We start from the raw sequence: 19,108 nt of genomic DNA on the forward strand, positions 1-19,108 counted from the left end.
ACTAGATGTCTGAGTGGTTTAATGCCTCTAAAATATCCCTCACACAAAGTTATTACCTGAAATGGTTCCAAATATGCTGCCTGATGTTCCAGACAAGTAAGTATATTACTTGTAATGGGAGTCAATGTAGCATGATCTTTTCATATAATTTTGGATCATTGGATCATTTGGTAACAGGGGTTTTAAAATTATGCAAAAAAATGAAAAAAAGAAAAAGGGGGATTTTTGCTTGATAGTAACAATATTAAAACTGACAAGACAGCTGTGGTGGTTTTGGATAGTAAACAAAATGGTTATATATGCATTGTAGAGGTTGTGACACCTGGTTCCTATCACCACAGTGACTTAATTATGCAGATTTTTTTCAAAATAGGTGGAATTCCCCCTTAAGTCTTAAATATCATTTAAAGCATCATCATTGTGTGTCTTACTGACAGTAGCCCATCTGTTGCTGCACACACTTTATCCCGTTCATCAATAGAAAGGGGCCATCATGGGACCACCGCTGACCAGATACTCAGCACAGCAGTGACACCAACAAGGTAGTATCATGGTAGAGTGTGTTGTGCTGGTATTAATAGATGTCTAGAGAGGCCATAAGGTAGTTATAATTTTCTGGACTTTTATCTTGAGATCACAACTTAACTGTCTTGTGATCTCAAGATTATCTTGTTAAATCAAGAAAAAGTTTATCTTGAGATACTATACATAGTATATTGACTCATCACAGCTCCAACACACCCATATGTGTAATTGAGTATATATATATATATATATATATCAAGAGTATTATCAAGAGTATTAAATATAGTATCAAGAGTAATAAATATTATATTTATTATATTTATATAATTTATATATAAATGGATATATATATATATTAATATATTTATATAATATATAATATCAAATATAAATATGGTTCATCTTTTCCATCTTGCTCTTATTTCTGGTTTGCTGTACTGACTTTTTGTGTACTGTCTCTTTAAATTAACGCGTCGCCTTAACGGAAGCGGGTTTGTTTTGGCGGCCCAACCAAATGAAAGAAGGAGGGAGCCCTGCGCGTCTTTTAGTACACATTAAGAGTTGAGATTACGTTTAAGTATAATTTTAAAAATGACTCTGAAATTATTAAGTCTTCAAACGTTTATAAAAACAAGAGGCAGCGAATGCGTAGCGCAGCTGGCTAATGCTCAGTACTACCGTCAGCGCAGTGCTAGCATAGCATAGCGCAGTGTAGTGGCTGGCTGGTTTGTTTTTGCGTGTTTTATCCAGCCGTCATTTTAAAAAGTCTTTGCAGACACACTATGGCTTCATTTTAGTAACGGCTTCTGTGAATAAGCTAATGTTACAGCTAGGGCGGTTAGATTTGGTTAGCTAAAGCTAACGGCAACAACAAAAACTCCTTGGCTAGCCAGACAGCAAATAAAAAAGTAACGTTACAAAAAGTGCATCGACTGTTCTGCTACACATCTTTACCATGTTGCACTATTTAAGTTACTATTCTTTTGTGTCTTGCACGAATGGTTAGCTAGCTAGGTTAAGTGGTTGCTGAAAACACTGGTAAATGCCATGAGCTTCATATTGCCTACCGACTCTTCACATCAGTAAAGATGAATGGGAAGGTCATACCTTACACGCCCATTGCAGTTGACTGTTGGCAGGTGCGAAAGTGCCACCATGCCCGGCTCTTCTTCCTCTCGCACATGCATACGGACCACACCTCTGGTCTCACGTCCACCTGGAGCAACCGGCCCATCTACTGCTCGCCTGTCACAGCCAAACTCCTAAAGCTCAAGCTGCAGGTGAGGGTTGGACTGGGTTTCTACCCACATGGCAGTTCGTGCTCAGTGGTAACCTAGCAATTCTGATAAAGTATCACTGAAAATTACATTGTGGTCAGCTCTGAATCTAAAATGTACTCTGAAAATTCCTAGTTATGATTTGACAGAAACCCATAGTATATTACAGTGTTGTTCCATTTGTTATTGTTAAATCAGATCTGATTCTTTCTCGAACAGGTGAAGGAGAAATGGGTCCATGCTCTGGAGGTTGGGGAGCCACACATGTTGCCACTGGATGATATTGGGAAAGAGAAGCTGACCGTTACTCTCATTGATGCTAACCATTGTCCTGGGGCAGTTATGTTCTTTTTCGAGGGCTATTTTGGCACCATTCTGTACACTGGTAAGCTTCATTTGCCTAGCCTTTCAAAATATTTTTAATCTACATGAGCATGTTTTCTGTTTTTGTTTTGACTTATTCAGTTTGCCTTGAGAAAAGAAATGTAACAAATGTAAATGCACTGCATGTCCAAAGGTATGTAGACGCCTGTTCATCCAACTTTTCATTTTGAAATCAAGGATATTAATAGGGAGTTTTTTTTCTGTTTACTGCACTAACAGCTTCTACACTTCTGGGAAGGCTTTATGCTATCTTTCGGAACATTGCTGTGAGAATTTTATTGTATTCAGCCACATGGGCTTTTATTTCTGGCAGTATCTGAGCTCAGGACTAGCTTTCTCTCTAGCCTCTTCATAACTAGTAAAGATAGTAGGTAGACAAAGCACTTTTTGCAAGTCACTCTGGGTAAGAGCATCTGCTGAATGCTGTAAATGTAAAAAAACATTAGTGAGATCAGATACTGAAGTTGGATGATTAGTTCTGCATCACAGCCATTACCCCAGCTCATCCCAAAGGAATTGGATAGAGCTCTATCACATCAGAGAATGCAGTTCCACTGCTCCACAGACCAGTACTGGCTTTAGAACCCTCGAATTTTTGACATTGGATACGGTGATCTAAGGATCATGTGCAACGTCTCATCGTATTGTCAGTGCTTGTCTATGAAGAGTAAACAAGTTGTGCGTGTGTGGAATTGAACACCATTGTCAACAATGGGTTGTTGGATTCCTTGGTTACTTGTGTCCATGTTTTTATTTTTTATACCATATCTGTTATAATATGACTAGTTTTTTAACTATAGTTTTGAAGGAAAACATGATTTAAAGAGTTAATTTTGACTAGCGTAGCATAAATATGTGATAAAATAATGACTTGCACTCTTCACTGTTTTTCTGTTTTATAACAGGGGATTTCCGCTACACTCCTTCGATGCTGCGTGAGCCGTGTCTCAGGAACAACACGACCATTGATGTGCTGTATGTGGACAACACCAACTGTGACCCCACTCGTTCTCTTCCTTCTCGACAGCGAGCCTGTCAGCAGATGAAAGAGATTATACGAGGCCATCCAAACTACACTGTGGTCATTGGTGAGAATTTACAGTGTCTATGTTTTTTTTTAATGTGGCACATGCTATTAATAAGTTCTGATGCGCTTATAATTCTTGCTGATGAAGAAGGAGTAAGATGTTCATAATCTGATATTTTGTACTACTAATTATGTGTCTCTCTGATATTTTAACATATATATCTTATGGGGCATTTTTGAGATTTGTGTCATCACTTAAACTTGAATGCTGTGAGTTACGAGTATAATTGATAGTGTCATCTAAAATTTTGTTGGTCAAAATTTGGTCATCTGAAATTTTGTTTTTTTTTAATGGTCAAAAGCCTCAAGAGCTGTCTCTTTGTAATAATAATAATAAAAAAAGAATTTCCACAAAAGAAAACCCATAACAGAAAAGTTCTTCTGATATAAAATGTTGTTGAGCGTTTGTTCTATCTAGGTGGTTCCTATCTAAGGTGACTAAAGTCTGGAGATTTGATTAATACAGTGGTTCCCAACCTGGTCCTGGATTAGTGCTGGCCTGCATATTTTCTCCTCTGCCCTAACACAGCCAATCAAACTAATCAGTTGATTAACAAGCCTTTCCTTTACTGAAGTGGTTGTGTTAGAGCGGGGAAAACATTCAAATGTGCAAAGCAGGGGTTCTCCATGACCAGGTTTGGGAACCACTGGATTAGAAGAATATTATATCTTTCTGCCCACAGGTATGTATGCTCTTGGTAAGGAGTCTCTGCTTGTGCAGTTGGCCATGGAGTTTAAGACTTGGGTAGAGGTGGATGTGGAGCGTCTGGAGACTCTCCGTGTCCTGGAGCTTCCAGATGTGTTCACTACTGAGCCTGGTGCAGGGCGCATCCGAGCAGTAGCTCAGTCTGAGATCACTGCTTCCAACTTGCAGGCCTGGAATAAGGAGCAACCCACCATCGCTATACTCCCAACCAGTCGCCCTGTGGTGTCCTGCCACCCAAACGTATATGTTGTGCCCTACTCGGACCACTCCTCCTACCAGGAGCTGGAGGACTTTGTCTCAGCTCTGCGTCCAGTCTCGCTGGTGCCCATCGTGGGCAGCTGCATGCCTTACTTCTCCTCCCTGTTGAGCCCACGGAGGAAGCGCCGGGACATGATAGTACCCGAATCAGTTCAGCACTACATGATGGCCAAGTCTAACGATCAGCTTTTTGATTTCAGCACGACTAGCGTGCACCACCGTCCTTTCCGTCCAGTGCCTCGAGGAGTGGTGTTTGAATCACCCAGACAGAGACCCAGGTAAAGACAGACAACATGATTATTGTTATTGTGTTGTCATTATTGTGATAAATTATGCATTTCTGATTGCATTATAAGAGAGAGGCTGTAAACAGAAACAACTACAGTGCATTAGAACTAGGGGTGCGGGAAAAAATCTATTCTTAGATGCATCGCGATGCGGATGTGAACGATTCTGAATCGATTCACAAATGTCAAAAATCGATTTTCTAAATATTTAATTTATAACGTAATATTGACAGAACGCAAAAGGCAGAACTTGGAAGTGGGTAAGTGCAGCGCCTGGACAGTCTGTGACGGCACACAACAAAAACACTACTGGATGAGTGAGAAATCCGACCGGCAGCTTCTGCATTAAAGCCAGGTTAGGTCAGGAGTCACAACCCAAATGATAAGAAGAGTCATTTTGTCCTTTCAACAAAAATCTAACCACCTTGGGAGCCACAACATTTAATGTCCAGTATGTCTCAGTATGTGATAATGTCCTAGTATAGGCTAAACAATATAAACAAGAGCGCAGATCTACTTTACTCTGCTTTAAGCTTCACTTACAGCCGCTTTCTTCCCATCTCCGCCAGAAAACTTTTCCTCAAAACTAGAGCAGTTTATTGTAAAATGTCTCTCAACATCTTATGAGGCTGAAGTCGCTTCTCATTCTCCAGCTTCTTGTTCGAATTTTCCCGTTCCACCTTAAATTCTGACTGAGGCGCCGAATGTGAATGCGGCACCATTTAAGGTGGAACGAGAAAATTAGGAAGAGAAGCGACTTCATCTTTGCGACTTTTTACTGTTTGACAGTCTCTCGTTGCAGATTTAACGTTTCAGGAAACCAACTGCGCTGCTTATAAATGCAAATAACGCATCGTTGCTATGTGACCTGCAGTCTGGACAGCAATTCTCAATTCGTTGCGAAACAGGGCTTTCGCACAATGTTGCACATGTCACGTCTCGAAGATATTTTACTGACACAGCGATCCCCCCCACCCCTTTCTCTACAACGAGACCAAAACTAAAGTTATAAAGTCACTAAAAACGGGTAGGACGGCTGTAACGTGCTGCGTGGACATTCATTACCACTGGATCTTATTTCAACGTAACTGCGCATTTTATCGCAGATGAATGGCAGCAGCGTCTCATGTGCTCCAAAGGCAGTGAATGAGAGCCTTCCAGTTCACTTGCCACATCACTTCCATTTGATTTCTTAATAAAAGATACTGGAAGTAAATTCATCATGGATCATTACAAATACTTTGCTTTAAAACTTTAAAAAAGTCTTCAGACAGTGAGAAAATAGAAATGATGTATAGAAAAAAAAAGATGCATCAAGATGCATCAATAATCGTTTTATAATCGCATCGAAGCCCTCTGAATCGTAATCGAATCGAATCGTGAGGTGCCTGGAGATTCCCACCCCTAATTAGAACTACATAAATTATGCAGTAACAAGTAGCTGATTGGATGTTAACCCATTATGTCGTTATTTTTACCACTTGTAAACACTTCAAGTGCCCATATCCAACAGAGTTTTGTTTATTTGGAATTAGTTATTAGTGATGATACATTTTAAGACTTCAGCAATATTTATATGCTTCATCAAACTTATTTAAAAAAGAGGAAAATACAGTATACGGTGTAATATTGGCCCTTTAAAAAAAGAATCATATTGTTTTTTTTTTTTAATAGGCTTTTGCAAATGTGGTACTACAGTTTTGCCTGTGCATGTCCTTCATTCTGAGTTGTTCTTGAACCTCATGTGATTTACACTATGTAGCTAAAAAATATGTGACCATCACACCTATAAGAGTTTTTGGACAACCCATTCCAAAACCATGGGCAATAATTTGGAGTTGTTACCCCCGACCTAAAATATCTTTGTTTGTTACATTGACATTACCTTTTCCTGGAACTAAGGGGCCTAGCCGAAAGCTTGAAAAACAGCCCCAGGCCATTATCCCTGTTCTGCCAAACCTTACTGTTAACACTATGAATCCTGGTAGGTAGGTTCTACTGGCATCCGCCAAACCCAGATTTGTCCATCAGACTGCCAAATAGTGAAGTGCAATTCATCACTCAAGAGAACATGTTTTCCCTGCTCCAGAGTTCACTTTACACCACTCCAGCCAGCGGTTGGCATTGCACTTAGTGACCTTAGGCTTGTGTGCAGCTGCTTGGCCATGGAAACCCATTTCATGAAGCTCCCAACGCACAGTTCTTGTGCTGATGTTGCTTCGAAAGGCAGTTTGGAACTCTGTAGTGAGGGATGCAACAGAGGATAGGCCTTTTTTACATGCTTCAGCACTTACTGGTTTCTGCTGTGTAAGTTTGCATGATCTACCACTTCATAACTGAGTAGTTATTGCTCCTAGATGCTTCCATTTCAGAATAATAGCATAATAGAATAATAATAATAGATATAGCAGGACAGAAATTTCACAATCTGACTTGTAAGAAAGGTGGGATTCTATGACACTGCCTTATTTAAAGTCACTAAGCTCTTTAGTATAATTCATTCTACTGCCAGTGTTTGTCTATGGAGATGTGCATGACTGTGTGCTAGAGTTTATACACCTGTAAGCAATGAATGTGGCTGAAACACCTGAATCCAGGCCATATAGTGTATATTTTGTATTAGGAAATTGTCTTCAAGTATTGTGATATTTTTGCCATATCACCCACCTTTAGACCCAGGCTTTCCAGACATGAAGATGTGGACTCAGATGCTATGGAGGTGGATGATGGTGCAGTGGAGGTCAATTCTGAAGTAGATACAGACTCAGATTGCATCCTGTTGGACATGAGCACTGATCTCAGTCATGGTGTTACCCCTCCACGGCGCAGGAGTCTAGAGCTGGTTCGAGTTGTGTCCGATGACACCATCACTATCGATAGTATGCCACTAGATGTGAGTGAGTCCCTCCTTGCCATTCAAAACATAAAGTCCCCCAGTACTAAAAGCACAAGCGACACTGAGAGCTTACGCTGTGACTATGTTACTGCCCTGACCCCTAATCTTCAAAACACTAAGAAAAGAAGCCCACAAATGGGAAGCACTAACTCCAGAAAGATGTGCTCGTCATTGGACAGCATTAATCTTCATGACAGCACCTGTATGACAGCTTTTGCAGCCTTAACACCAGTTGAAATGCAGCCTGAGACATCTGATCAGTCTTATACAAGTGAGAGAGAGCAGATAGAGCAGTGGCTACTCGATAACTTCACTGTTCCAGAGGAAGAATTTGTAAGTCAGTATGGGGTTTATCCGAGTTTACATGAGATGTTTCCACTCACTCCAGTCAATATGCCAAAACCAGAAGGTGATCCTTTTGAAGCTGCAATACAGAGATTGAAATCAAAATAGCCACTTATGTGAATGCATAACCATGCAGTATTATTAAGCAACACCATACACTGCTTTCATCATTGTCATGATAGGATCTCATAACTCTTGTTTATTTTTTTTTTATTTGAAAACAACAGCTGTCCCTTTTGTCGTGTGAACACCTTATGTGAATGGACCTATGGAAATGGTCCAGAATTACTTATTACATTAACGTACATATCATAAAAAAACTGATTTTTCTCACTTTTTTGAACCAAAAGTTTCATATAGTATGTAAACACAGTTAAAGTTTCAAAGCATACTTTTCACTTCCCAGGCCATGTGTGGAAATTAAACTGGAAAAGTTATTTTCAATTCACCTTTTTGTGATGTCATGAAAACGAACCATTTATATATCTTCACCTTTTCTGTCTTTAGCAGTTTAGCCCTGCTCATTCTTGTTGAAGTTATAAAGAGCCTCACTGTTTTTTTAATAAGGCACAGTGCAGGGCAGCCAGTCAGAACAGAGCTCATTTACATATGTCAGTCAAAAAGACAGTAACTAAAACAGCTTGTTCAGTTTTAAAGGGTTAAAAGAGGTTGCAAACTCTGTTTTTGGTACATAAAGCCACACAAATGTTATAAGCGAACTGCAGTAAAAACAGTAAAATCCTGGAAAAGTGTAGAATCTGTGACCTTTTAAAAGTGAAGAATGTTTTCCTTCTCCTGTAAAGTTGTCTTTTCAGCAATAGTGTTTTGTTCTTACAGTAACTGTTTGCAATGTGCATGGATACAAATTTATTAGTTGTGTGCTAAATTGTACTTAAGTATGATGCCTTGTTAAAAGAATGCCTGTGATTTGTCTCAGTATGTAATTTATTTTCATTACTGTTCAAGCACTTTAATTTGTCATCTTTCCCTACATTTGTACTCTAAAGGTATTGTGGCTTATGCTTTTTAGACAGTGCCAACTAGAAGGAGAGCTCACTGAGTGTCATTTTTTTTTTATGCCTGTTCACATTTAATATGTTCTCTTTAGAAGTAAATGAACCTACTATGATGTTCACTCCATCCTAAAGCTCTCTGAAGTGCAGTGTTTTACAGCATGCATTTTAATACTGAATTATTTAGTGTTCTGGTGACATTGTGATGTAGCATCATGTAGCACTGTTGTAAACATAATCTCCTGCATGTTTATCTATATGGCAACATCATGTTTTTGGTTCATACTATATATTAGATCAAAAGCACTATGAGTCTGTTGGTATGGTGGCAGGATGGAGTTTTAATGGTTGCCTTTGGAAAGTTTGCAAACCACTATGGTATTAAAAATGTCAAGAATAAAGTTTGCTCTCCATAGTAGTTTAATGTTCATGTCCTTTTCTGATTCATTTAGTCAAGTATGAAATTGTGAACATTTCCCAATGTTAGTATCTTTGGGAAAAAAGAAACGAACTGCAGACACCAAATATATCTAGGCTGAAACTGTTTCAGTTGTTGACCTGACAGTGTAGTACAGTTACAGATCTAGTCATGGAAATGACTGAAGTTTCAAGTTTGTCTTGTGACCTGAGCTGAGAAACAACAGCAAAAAACAGAAAATTCACTGTCTGGGGAAAAAATAAACAGCTGACTACATATTGACTTCAAATGATGGCCTAAAGGTGCCCCACAGGGCGAGAAGTTGTGTAACAAAAGTTGTGTTCATTCAAACTGAACATCTGGTGTACACTTCCTGGAGACTTTGTTAAACCAGCTGTCAATCTTAACCCAAAGTCTCTAGGAAGTGTACAAGGAAGATTGATTGCTGGAATGTTGTAAGAATATGGCCAAGGGGCTTTAAACTGGACAGGTACATGGTCCATCTTGAAGTCAGCCAAGTGCAGCTGCAGACCGCAAGCAAGGTTTGCATCATATCAGCTGTCACATAGCATATCACCGGTCACAGAGCCAGGATCAGCACAAGCTAAGATTGGAAGAACTAGAAGGTTTATAGTAATACCGGGGTTCAGCTTTATAGGATCCAGGTGTATTTTCTAAACATCTAACCCTCAGAGATGCCTTTATTAAATGGTGCTACAGGTTGTTTCAGTAGGTTGTTATTGGTTGTTTCATTACCCAAGCTCTCCATTTAACAAAGAGCAGGTCAAAAAAAATATGTAATTATTGTTGAAATTGTGTTCAACTCGTTTTGCCACATTTCTGGTGTTGCTTTTATTGATATTGATATTGCTTTTATTGATAATGCACTGACACATATCAATATTGCTTTCAATTGTTCATCATTCATTTTTTTTTGTTTGTTTCATTTTAAGCCCATAAGTGTGTATATAAGTTGTATAATATTCTCATAGTTGTTGTGTGTGGTCTTTGAATCAATCTGACAAAAGCAATTTGGTTTTTTAGACTTTTTGGGACAATTTTTATTCAATCCCTAAACAGCATGCTGGTCCTAAGCTCTACTGAGATAGTACTGGACAAGAAGGCCTTGTTACTGGATTTCAAGGAACCAAACATGCCAAAAACATTCTCACATTTTTAGCTTTAAACCAACATGGAACATTGATATTCCCTGGTCTAACCCCTGGAGACAATGCAAAAATAATGTACAATAGGGGAACAATGTTTCAATTTAGCATTTGTCTACTTTATTATAGCTTTAAATGTTAAAAGATTTTTTGGACTGGATGATCTGCAGGTTTGGAGGTTTGTCAGTAGATGGCAGTAGATTCAAGAGAGTGCAATAAGCTCTAGTAAATAAATGCTTCACCCAGCAAGCCTGCTATGTTCATGCAGTACTAAGGCAATTGAATCTTTTCACTTTTGTAACTCTAATTTATCCACAAAATATTCTAACAAGAATTATTATTTTTTTACAAAGCTGCTGACTGTGTTCACTGCGTGATCATGCGTTGATCTATATTGTTCACACTGCCATTCAGAAATTGTTCTTGAAACATTATGGTAAACAATGGTAAATGGATCATTTTATTTACGTCTGTGAGACTGGTGAGAATTGTTTACACTGGTCTGGTCTTCTTTCTCATTATCCTGCCTTCCATAACCAACAGTTAAGCACGAAGTACAAAATGCCTTCAGTTGCCTCAGGCTCTTTTACAGCTGAGCAAAGCTATCGGCCTCCAACAACGTCTGACACTGAGAGGTCTTTAGCACAGTGGGGAGAGAAGCTCTGCAGTAATAGCCCACAATAACAACATTTTTCTCTGTAAAAATAACTTTAGAAATCTTCACAGTGATTCCAGATGCTACAGCAGCTAACCAGGGGGCTTTATTTGGTACTTTCTCTTAGTCATAGTGGTGCATAAGGACTACAGGATTACAGGAGGAATACAGACATAGGACCACATTGTGACCAAGAGAATGAATGAAAATATGTCTATAGACCATTGTACTGGATTAGTTCAAACTGCAGTCGCATAGTAGGAGAATAAAAGAATAATAAAAACAATACCTTAGATATTTACAACTAATCTGTTTAAACCCAAGGCATTAATAGAGAGTAGTGACAAAATGCAATCTTTGGTCATTTACTTAAAAAAAATGAAGGTATAAAGCCACTCAAAGCAAAAAGAAACAGTATTGATGCTTTTTTTTATGAGTTCAACTTTATTAACAATTTTTGATTTTCTAAGTAAAAATACGTAACAGATCAGTTAACACAAACAGTAACAATCTCTACAGAGCCTTTCGGAGATTCTAACTACTTTATTATAAACAGATAAACTAGGAAGCCTTATAGAATCATCTGTCCAAAAATTCATCTAGTTTAATACAAATCTTGTTCTTTAAACAGTTCACAGAGAGGTGTATAGATGTTTTTTATTTATTTTTCATTTAACATCATGTTTCCTATATTAACACTTTTACTTGTACCCAAGTAAATGATCACTACAGTAACAGCACTCTTACTTAAAGCTGCAGTGTGTAAGATTTAGTGGCATCTAGCAGTGAGCATGCAGATTGCAACCAACTGAATACCTCTCCCTCAACCCTTTCTTTCCAAGTGTGTAGCAGGACCTACACTGGCCATCATGTTTTCTCTTCTTTGATGACGAAGATTCACCTGCCTTTCATTTTTCTTGTGCTAAATAATAAGTATGATCCTCCATTTGTCAAAATTCAGGTTCTCAAACTTCTCACAACAAAAAGTGGTTAGCCAGCACCAGCAACACTGATTCTTTGTCTTTCTGTGTCTTCCTACTGATGCTATAGTGCCATCAAATTCAAGCTAACGCTTCAGTGCCAGGCTCTGGGCTACTGTAGAAACATGGCGGCGCAACATATAGTAGATGTAGCTGATAAAATAGCTTATGAATGTAGATACAAGGTGTACCTAATAGACTAACAACTCAGTGTATGTCATCGTTGTCGTAATAAAACCTCATACATCTGCAATGGTAACTTCACTGGAGAAGGAAAAAAAGGTTCTGAAGTAAAAGTGCATTAAAGAGAAATTCTGCCTTATTTTTAAATTTCTGTGTAATTCAATTGTTGAGATGTACACAATGTCATTCAGAGTGGTTTGATGTGAAATGGTTTCTTGTAGGGAAACTTTCCAACTTGATTTTCTTTACAGTGGTGGTGAGAGGGACCAGGGGTCGTGATCTATACAATACACATATAGCCATTTAATTTGCTCTCTACAACCATTAGTGAACCTACACGTCATCTTTTTATATATAATGTTGATGATGGTGAAACAGTGGTTAACTTGATAAAATAATGTCTTCTTTGGGTCTGTTTTGCTTTACAGCACCCTGCAAATACATCTCCACCAAGAATATAGTTAAACAAAATTAAGCCAAAAGCTTTCACTAAAACTCTCATCTCACAGTCCAGATGTCTGGTTTCTATCACCAACACTGTGAAAAATTCTAGCACTATAAATTTATCTAGAATTTAACGTTTCCATTAAACCATTCCGAATAACTTAATGACTGAATTATGCAGAAATCATTTAATGTAATAAGGTTTTATAAATCATTTTCACTTATACATTTACAGTAAGTTTGGATATGCAAACCAGTGCTCTACTGAAGTATCAGTAATACAGTTACATATCAGATAATAATATGCTTAAGATAGGTTCTTAGCGGTGCTTGACTTGGAGATTCTAGGAAAGTTCTTCAGTTTTAGGAAAATGTTTAATTGGAATAGAAACTTTACATGATATAGAGGTTCTTTAAACTTTAAAAAGTGTTCCTCACACTCACACATCTCATTAAAAGCTTGTTCTTCAACGAGCAATTCGTTAAAGATTCTTTAACCAAAGTGGTTCTTCTACCAGTATTGCCAAAGAGCCCTTTTGGTATCTTTATTCCTAAAATTTTAGCCAAGTTCTGACTCCATTTGTCCTCTATTGTCTCCAGATCCAAGAGAACTCCAGGTCATGGCCATGGTGGAACAGCTTGTGCTTCATTTTCATGTCTCGTGTGCACCACTGATGAAAGCCAGTCAGCGTGCAGATCAGTCAGAGAGTTGAATTCACATGTGGCTCCAGCACAGTCCCTCTGCCCTCATAAAGAATGAATGGCTGCTGCTTTCATGAGGATTCTTTGCATTTTGGAGCGGGTCAGTTCAACACATTAACACACAGCTCATGCTCGCTAGGATCAGCACACAGGCACACTGAGACGCAGCTAATGCGCGCTTGAATGATGGCCAACCGCTAATTCTCCCTCAGGGCAAGAGCACTGACTGACTTACAGCTACAGGCAGTGACAAAAGCATCAGTCAAATGTAAAGTTGCATACAATGCAATGAGCTTTAAGTGGCTCTTAAAATAAGCTTCTATTCATATACTTCACACTGCTGTAGAATAAAGTCATGATTATGAAACTGTCAGTATAGGAATTTCTCCTCAGGACTGAATGAGATTAGTATTGTATGCCTATAGTATACATACAGTATTTATTTCACATTCACTGTTACTCTCCTAGGTCCCCCCATGGAGTAAACATATTTAAAGCAGAGGGGAACCCTCGGGGCCTTAATGGCCTTCAGAGACAGCCTAATGATTTCAGGGAACTGAAAAATATGTATAATTTTTTGCTTATTTTTCTTCAACAGAATCATGCTTGTATTTAAACTCTGCAAGTAAGGTCCTTAAAATTTTAGTCACCTTGCGTGTTTAAGGTGGTAGTAACTTCAGGCTCCTGCAGATGGTGTTGCACAAGGATGATGGGTCTATAAATACCTGCAGGATGTGTGACAGGATTCATAGATTGAGAAGAGGTGGTACAGTGCAGTGAATGTCTCATTCGATGTGTGGAAAATGGGTCGCAAAGCAGATGTTAATGATTGACAAATGCCGAAGGCCATATCAGATGAATCTTGTTTCTGCCTGTATGTGAATGATGCTTGGTGTCGTGTTCATCGTAGACCTCAGGAAGCCTTCAGTGAGGACTGTGGGCAAGGTGTGGTTCTGGAGGAGGCTCTGTGATGTTCTGGGGGTGTTTAATTATGCAGAAATGGGTCCCTTGGTTGAGGTGACAGTAAATTTGAACCAGAGTGCCCACATTGAGCTGCTGAACAACTAGGTTTTGGCTTTTGTTCATCATCTTACCGAGGAACATAACATTCCTATCCCTGTATTCCAAGATGTCAATTCTTGCGTTCACAAGGCTGCACAGAGCCGCAGCTGTTATTTGTGCTTGTGAACGTATTACATGCTATTAGGTACATTTCAGTCACAGGTGACTACTTTTTTATCCAGTAAGCTTATTACAGTACTTATTGTTGTTTCACTGATAAAGTTTTGGATGGAAATAAAAAGGTTAAGTTCTTGAAACACTGAGGGGAAAATTAGCCAATCAGAAGTTGGTATCTAGGTAGATATAGCTTAGCGTGCTCTCCTATTGGTCAGGACTTCAAGAGCTGAAGTGAAGGCCTAACATTTTGGCCTAGCCATCAGCATAATTAAAAAAGTGATGGAGGAATCAACCAAATCAAGGACAAATTTAGTGTGGAAAAAACAGAACTCTAGGTCTTCTGGAAATCCTAGATATGTCACTGACTGCCATTATGAGTGGCAGATTAACCAGTGAGCCATTAGAATTGGAAAACAGTGGAGGCAGATCTATACTGAGAGCCACTGTGAAACGGCTACAAGGCAAACACACAAGGTGTTCCTCAGTCATTGCTATGGTATCCCAAGTAAGGTGTTTCTAGATCATGTTACCCCAGGTGGTTGCTAAGATGTTGTTAGGCCATTGCTATGTTACTCGAGGTGGTTGCTAAGATGTTGCTAGGCCATTGCTATGTTACCCCAGGTGGTTGCTAAGATGTTGCTAAGCCATTACTATGTTATCCCAAGTAGTTGCTAAAGTGTTGCTAGGCTTTTTTCTATGATATTCCAGGTAATGCTTAAGGTGTTGCTTGGCCATTGCTATGTTATCCCAGGTGGTTGCTAAGGTGTTGCTGAGGCATTGCTATGGCTATGCTATGTCCTTCGTGACATCATTTGTAGCAGTTAGATTCGAATTTTCTCATTATTCTGCCTTTAAAGTCCTATGAAAAAAAAGTTGTGTTTGAACAAAAACCAAACATGCAATTGGTCCCAAAAGCACAAGGGCACTATTCCCATACAGGCTGTATGATCCTGCAAAGATTTGTGGTTCTAGTTCAAAAACTGCAACCTGTGAAAACGATGCAAAAGAGTGTAGAATAATAAAATGACGAACAGTAAGTTTGTGATTCCAACTTAAAAATATTTAGGGGAACATATGTCTAAGATACATTAACATGCCCTAATTGTTTATATCATCTAATTTGAATTAGTATATTCCATCAAGTACAGGAACAATCAAAGACTATTAGACAGCAAAGTCTAAAGACAGCACACTAGGCCACCATTACCCACCAACTGATTATCATTAGAATGAGAGTACTCATCAAGGATCTTTTAATGACATCAAAATCTCATCCTATTCAAATCCTGGCAGGTCTTTTTTTCAAGGAAATACCAAAACAGCACCATAGCCACTACTAATGTATAACCATTTACAGCTTTTTTTGTTCAACGTTTGATGGATGTACTGTTTGCTTGCCTACAGCAGTGCTTTCATTCAGTGTGTAACTCACTGCCACAGTGCCCGCTTTCAGCACACTGCCGGACGTTTAGAGGTGTATCGGAGAAGCGGAAGATAAATGAAAGCCAACTGCAGATATAGCTTTTATCCACAGCAGGGCAGCAGGGCCAAACCTAATGGCCTTGCCGCAAACCCTATTACTCTACCCCAGGCAGCGCAGGCTGAGAGCCCAGCGGGGTGGAGGCTGGAGCATGGGGAGAGAGACTCTCATTGAAATTCTGCCGGGACCTGCCCACCAGGAAAATCTGATATCCGCTGAATGCGCTGCATTTGAATGATCTCTCCTCATCCTCAAACCTATTTTCCATCTGAATCCTTGATCCAGCTGATCTTTCACCATTAACCTTTTAACATTCATGCAGGGCAAGACTTTCTCACTTTTACGACTTAATAATAACAAACTTTGCATTGTTTACCATATAGGTACTGAATAATGAACTTTAGACTGAGACTTAATATTAATATGAAGACAATATGTAAGGTATACATCATGATCATAAGTAGCTATGAGGACATCAAGGTCTGGGCCTCTGTTGTTTCAAAACGGTGTACAAGAATGCAACACACATACTATGGACTAACATGATATAGCTATGACAAATATGAGAGTTCGTGAGGACAGTTAAAACATTATGCTTGCAAAATGCAAACGCCATAACTCCTTCCATTATTTGAATCTCTCAAAATATTTCTAGCTAAATCCACATGCTATAGCCCAGTTACAGTGGCTGTTCAGTTTAGGACACAAGCTCACAATTGACAATTGTGACACACAGCACCATAAACAGTAAATTTAAGAAAAATATTTATTTCATGACAAGAATTATTCCTTTTTTAGTCATTGTACTTCTAACAAAGGAGAAAAAGGGCTTGTGGAGAAAAAAAGAGCTGGTGTGGCTACAGATTGTCAATAAAAAAAAGCAGGAGCACACATGATCAGAAGTTAGTGCACTGAGACTAGTGAAATCAGGTGTACTCCTGCTGGTTTGGAATGAAAACCTGACCTTTTGCAGAGATAATTGCACTAGTCAGATGAGAAGTCTTTGTGACTGAAGCTCCTGCCATCTGTGCCTCAAAAATGAACCCTTTTCAAAGTCTCTTAGCTCGTTTCCTCTAGCTATCTTGATCCAAAATCAAGGTTAACTGGGCCTGCTCAGCATTTTTATCCCTGCCACTGAACATGGTCAAATGTGAATAGCTAAACTGTATCCTGCAGCACACCTGTCTAGAAGCGCCTGCACTCTTTATTGTAATGTAGTTACATGGCTAGACTGACAAGTAGGATACAGTTATTAGACCGAAAAACCAAAAGCATGAAACAAACACAGAACACAAACTAGAAAAAAAAATGCTGGAGCAAAACAGACAGGAAAGAGAAAAGGACAATTCAGTGCAGGGAAGTAAACTATATATTTATAAATATTTCTAATTATGTCATATATGTCATATATATTGTCTGCTGTTTGTCACTGTTCACTATACAGATGTGTGTGTGTGTGTGTGTGTGTGTGTGTGTGCCACTGTTCTCTGCTCTAAATTGTTTGATGTCCTTTTGTCTTTCTTGTTGTCTTTTTGCTCAAGAAAAACAGGCAACAACATACATCTGGAGGCAGTGAAGGTGGGGTTGCAAACAAAACATAGGTGACAGGCATAACAACTCAGTGGGTGGAGCTACAGAGAAACAAGCAAGATGATATGGACAGTCAGATCCGTAAGTATTTGTAATCTTGCCTCTGTACACCACCACAATAGATTTAAAATGAAGCCGTCAAGATGTGATTGAAGTGTAGACTTTCAGCTGTAATTCAAGGGTTTAATAAAAATATTGGATTAACCGTTTCAGAATTACAGCCATATTTTACATAGTACCTCCATTTTCACAGTGACTGCTTGAAGTCTGGACATCACCAAATGCGGAGTTTCCTCCCTTGTGATGCTTTGAAAGGCCTTTACTGCAGCCGCCTTCAGTTGCAGCTTGTCTGTGAGTGTTCCTGCCTTCATTTTTATGTCCAGTAAGTAAAAATCATGCTCAATTGGGTTGAGGTCAGGTGACTCAGCCATTTAACCCCTTATTAACCTCTTATTATTCAGTAACTATTAAAACTTTGGGCCACCTGGCAGGCCATGGCCATTTTAGGGGTTGAGAACATTCCATTCACGTTCCTCTTGGGTTGCTTTCGTTGTATGTTTTGGATCATTATCCGTCTGCACTGTGAAGCACTGTCCTATCGGTTTTGCAGCACTTGCCTGAACCTGAACAGAAAGTATAGCTCTATACACTTCAGAATTCATCCTGCTACTTCTGTCCACAGTCACATCAGCAATAAACATCAGTGACCCAGTTCCACTGGCAGTCAAACATGCCCATGCCACAACACTACCTCCACCAGGTTTGACAGATGATGTGGTATGGTATGCTGTGGTATCAAGAGCCCTGCCTTTCCTTCTCCATGCTCTTCCCATCATTCTGGTACAAGTTAATCATGGTTTAATCTGTCCAAAGAATCTTGTTTTAGAACTGGGCAGGCTTTTTAGATGTTTGTAAAATCTAACCTGGCCTTTCTGGTTTTGAGTGTTACCAGTGGTTTGCATCTTCAGGTAAACCCTCTGTATTTACATTTATGAAGGCCTCTCTTGATTGTAGACTTAAACAATGATAGACCCAACCTCTTCTAGAATGTCCTTGACTTGAGTAGATGTCATGAAGTGGCTTTTCTTCACCACGGAAAGAATTCTGTGATCATCCACTCTAGTTGTCTTTCATGGTCTTCCAGGCCTTTTGGTGTTGCTGAGCTGGCCAGTGCATTCCTTCTTTTTAAGATTGTAATGAAATAATGAGGGAACAGGCCACACCTGCCCATGAATCTGCTTATCAGTCAACTGTCCAATTACTTTTGGGTCTGTGAAAATAGAGGCTGTAATTCCTAAACAGTTAATGCAATATTTTTGTTAAACCACTTGTATTAAAGCTGAAGCTACACTTTAATCACATCCATTGTAATAGTATACAGAGACAAAATTACAATCAATTGTGTCACTGTCCAAATACTTCTGGACCTGACTGATATATTCAAGTTTTTTTTTTAATTTGTCACCAGTCTGTATGATCCTCAGCGTTACTGAAGCCTTACACTGAATACAAACACAGTGTTGAAGAGCTGAG

The 19,108-nt window shown here is 39.0% G+C and overlaps 1 protein-coding gene across 1 annotated transcript; it reads left to right on the top strand.

The window, feature by feature from the left end:
* The first annotated feature begins 962 nt into the window (after positions 1-962).
* dclre1b (DNA cross-link repair 1B) lies at positions 963-9,356 on the top strand. Its single transcript, XM_036578388.1, has 5 exons — positions 963-1,805; positions 2,022-2,187; positions 3,092-3,274; positions 3,957-4,515; positions 7,198-9,356. The coding sequence occupies exons 1-5, from the start codon at positions 1,614-1,616 to the stop codon at positions 7,871-7,873; spliced, it is 1,776 nt and encodes a 591-aa protein (XP_036434281.1). The 5' UTR covers positions 963-1,613; the 3' UTR covers positions 7,874-9,356.
* The last annotated feature ends 9,752 nt before the right edge of the window (positions 9,357-19,108 follow it).

The sequence above is a fragment of the Colossoma macropomum genome, unplaced genomic scaffold, assembly GCF_904425465.1.
Source record: "Colossoma macropomum unplaced genomic scaffold, Colossoma_macropomum, whole genome shotgun sequence".
Taxonomy (NCBI): Eukaryota; Metazoa; Chordata; class Actinopteri; order Characiformes; family Serrasalmidae; genus Colossoma; species Colossoma macropomum.

What these genes read in the sequence shown, in the direction of transcription:
- dclre1b (XM_036578388.1), top strand. Translation starts at nt 1,614, where the DNA reads ATGAATGGGAAGGTCATACCTTACACGCCCATTGCAGTTGACTGTTGG. An exon ending in AAACTACACTGTGGTCATTG is followed by an intron (nt 3,275 to 3,956) that starts GTGAGAATTTAC and finishes TTCTGCCCACAG; the next exon opens with GTATGTATGCTCTTGGTAAG. An exon ending in TCACCCAGACAGAGACCCAG is followed by an intron (nt 4,516 to 7,197) that starts GTAAAGACAGAC and finishes ACCCACCTTTAG; the next exon opens with ACCCAGGCTTTCCAGACATG.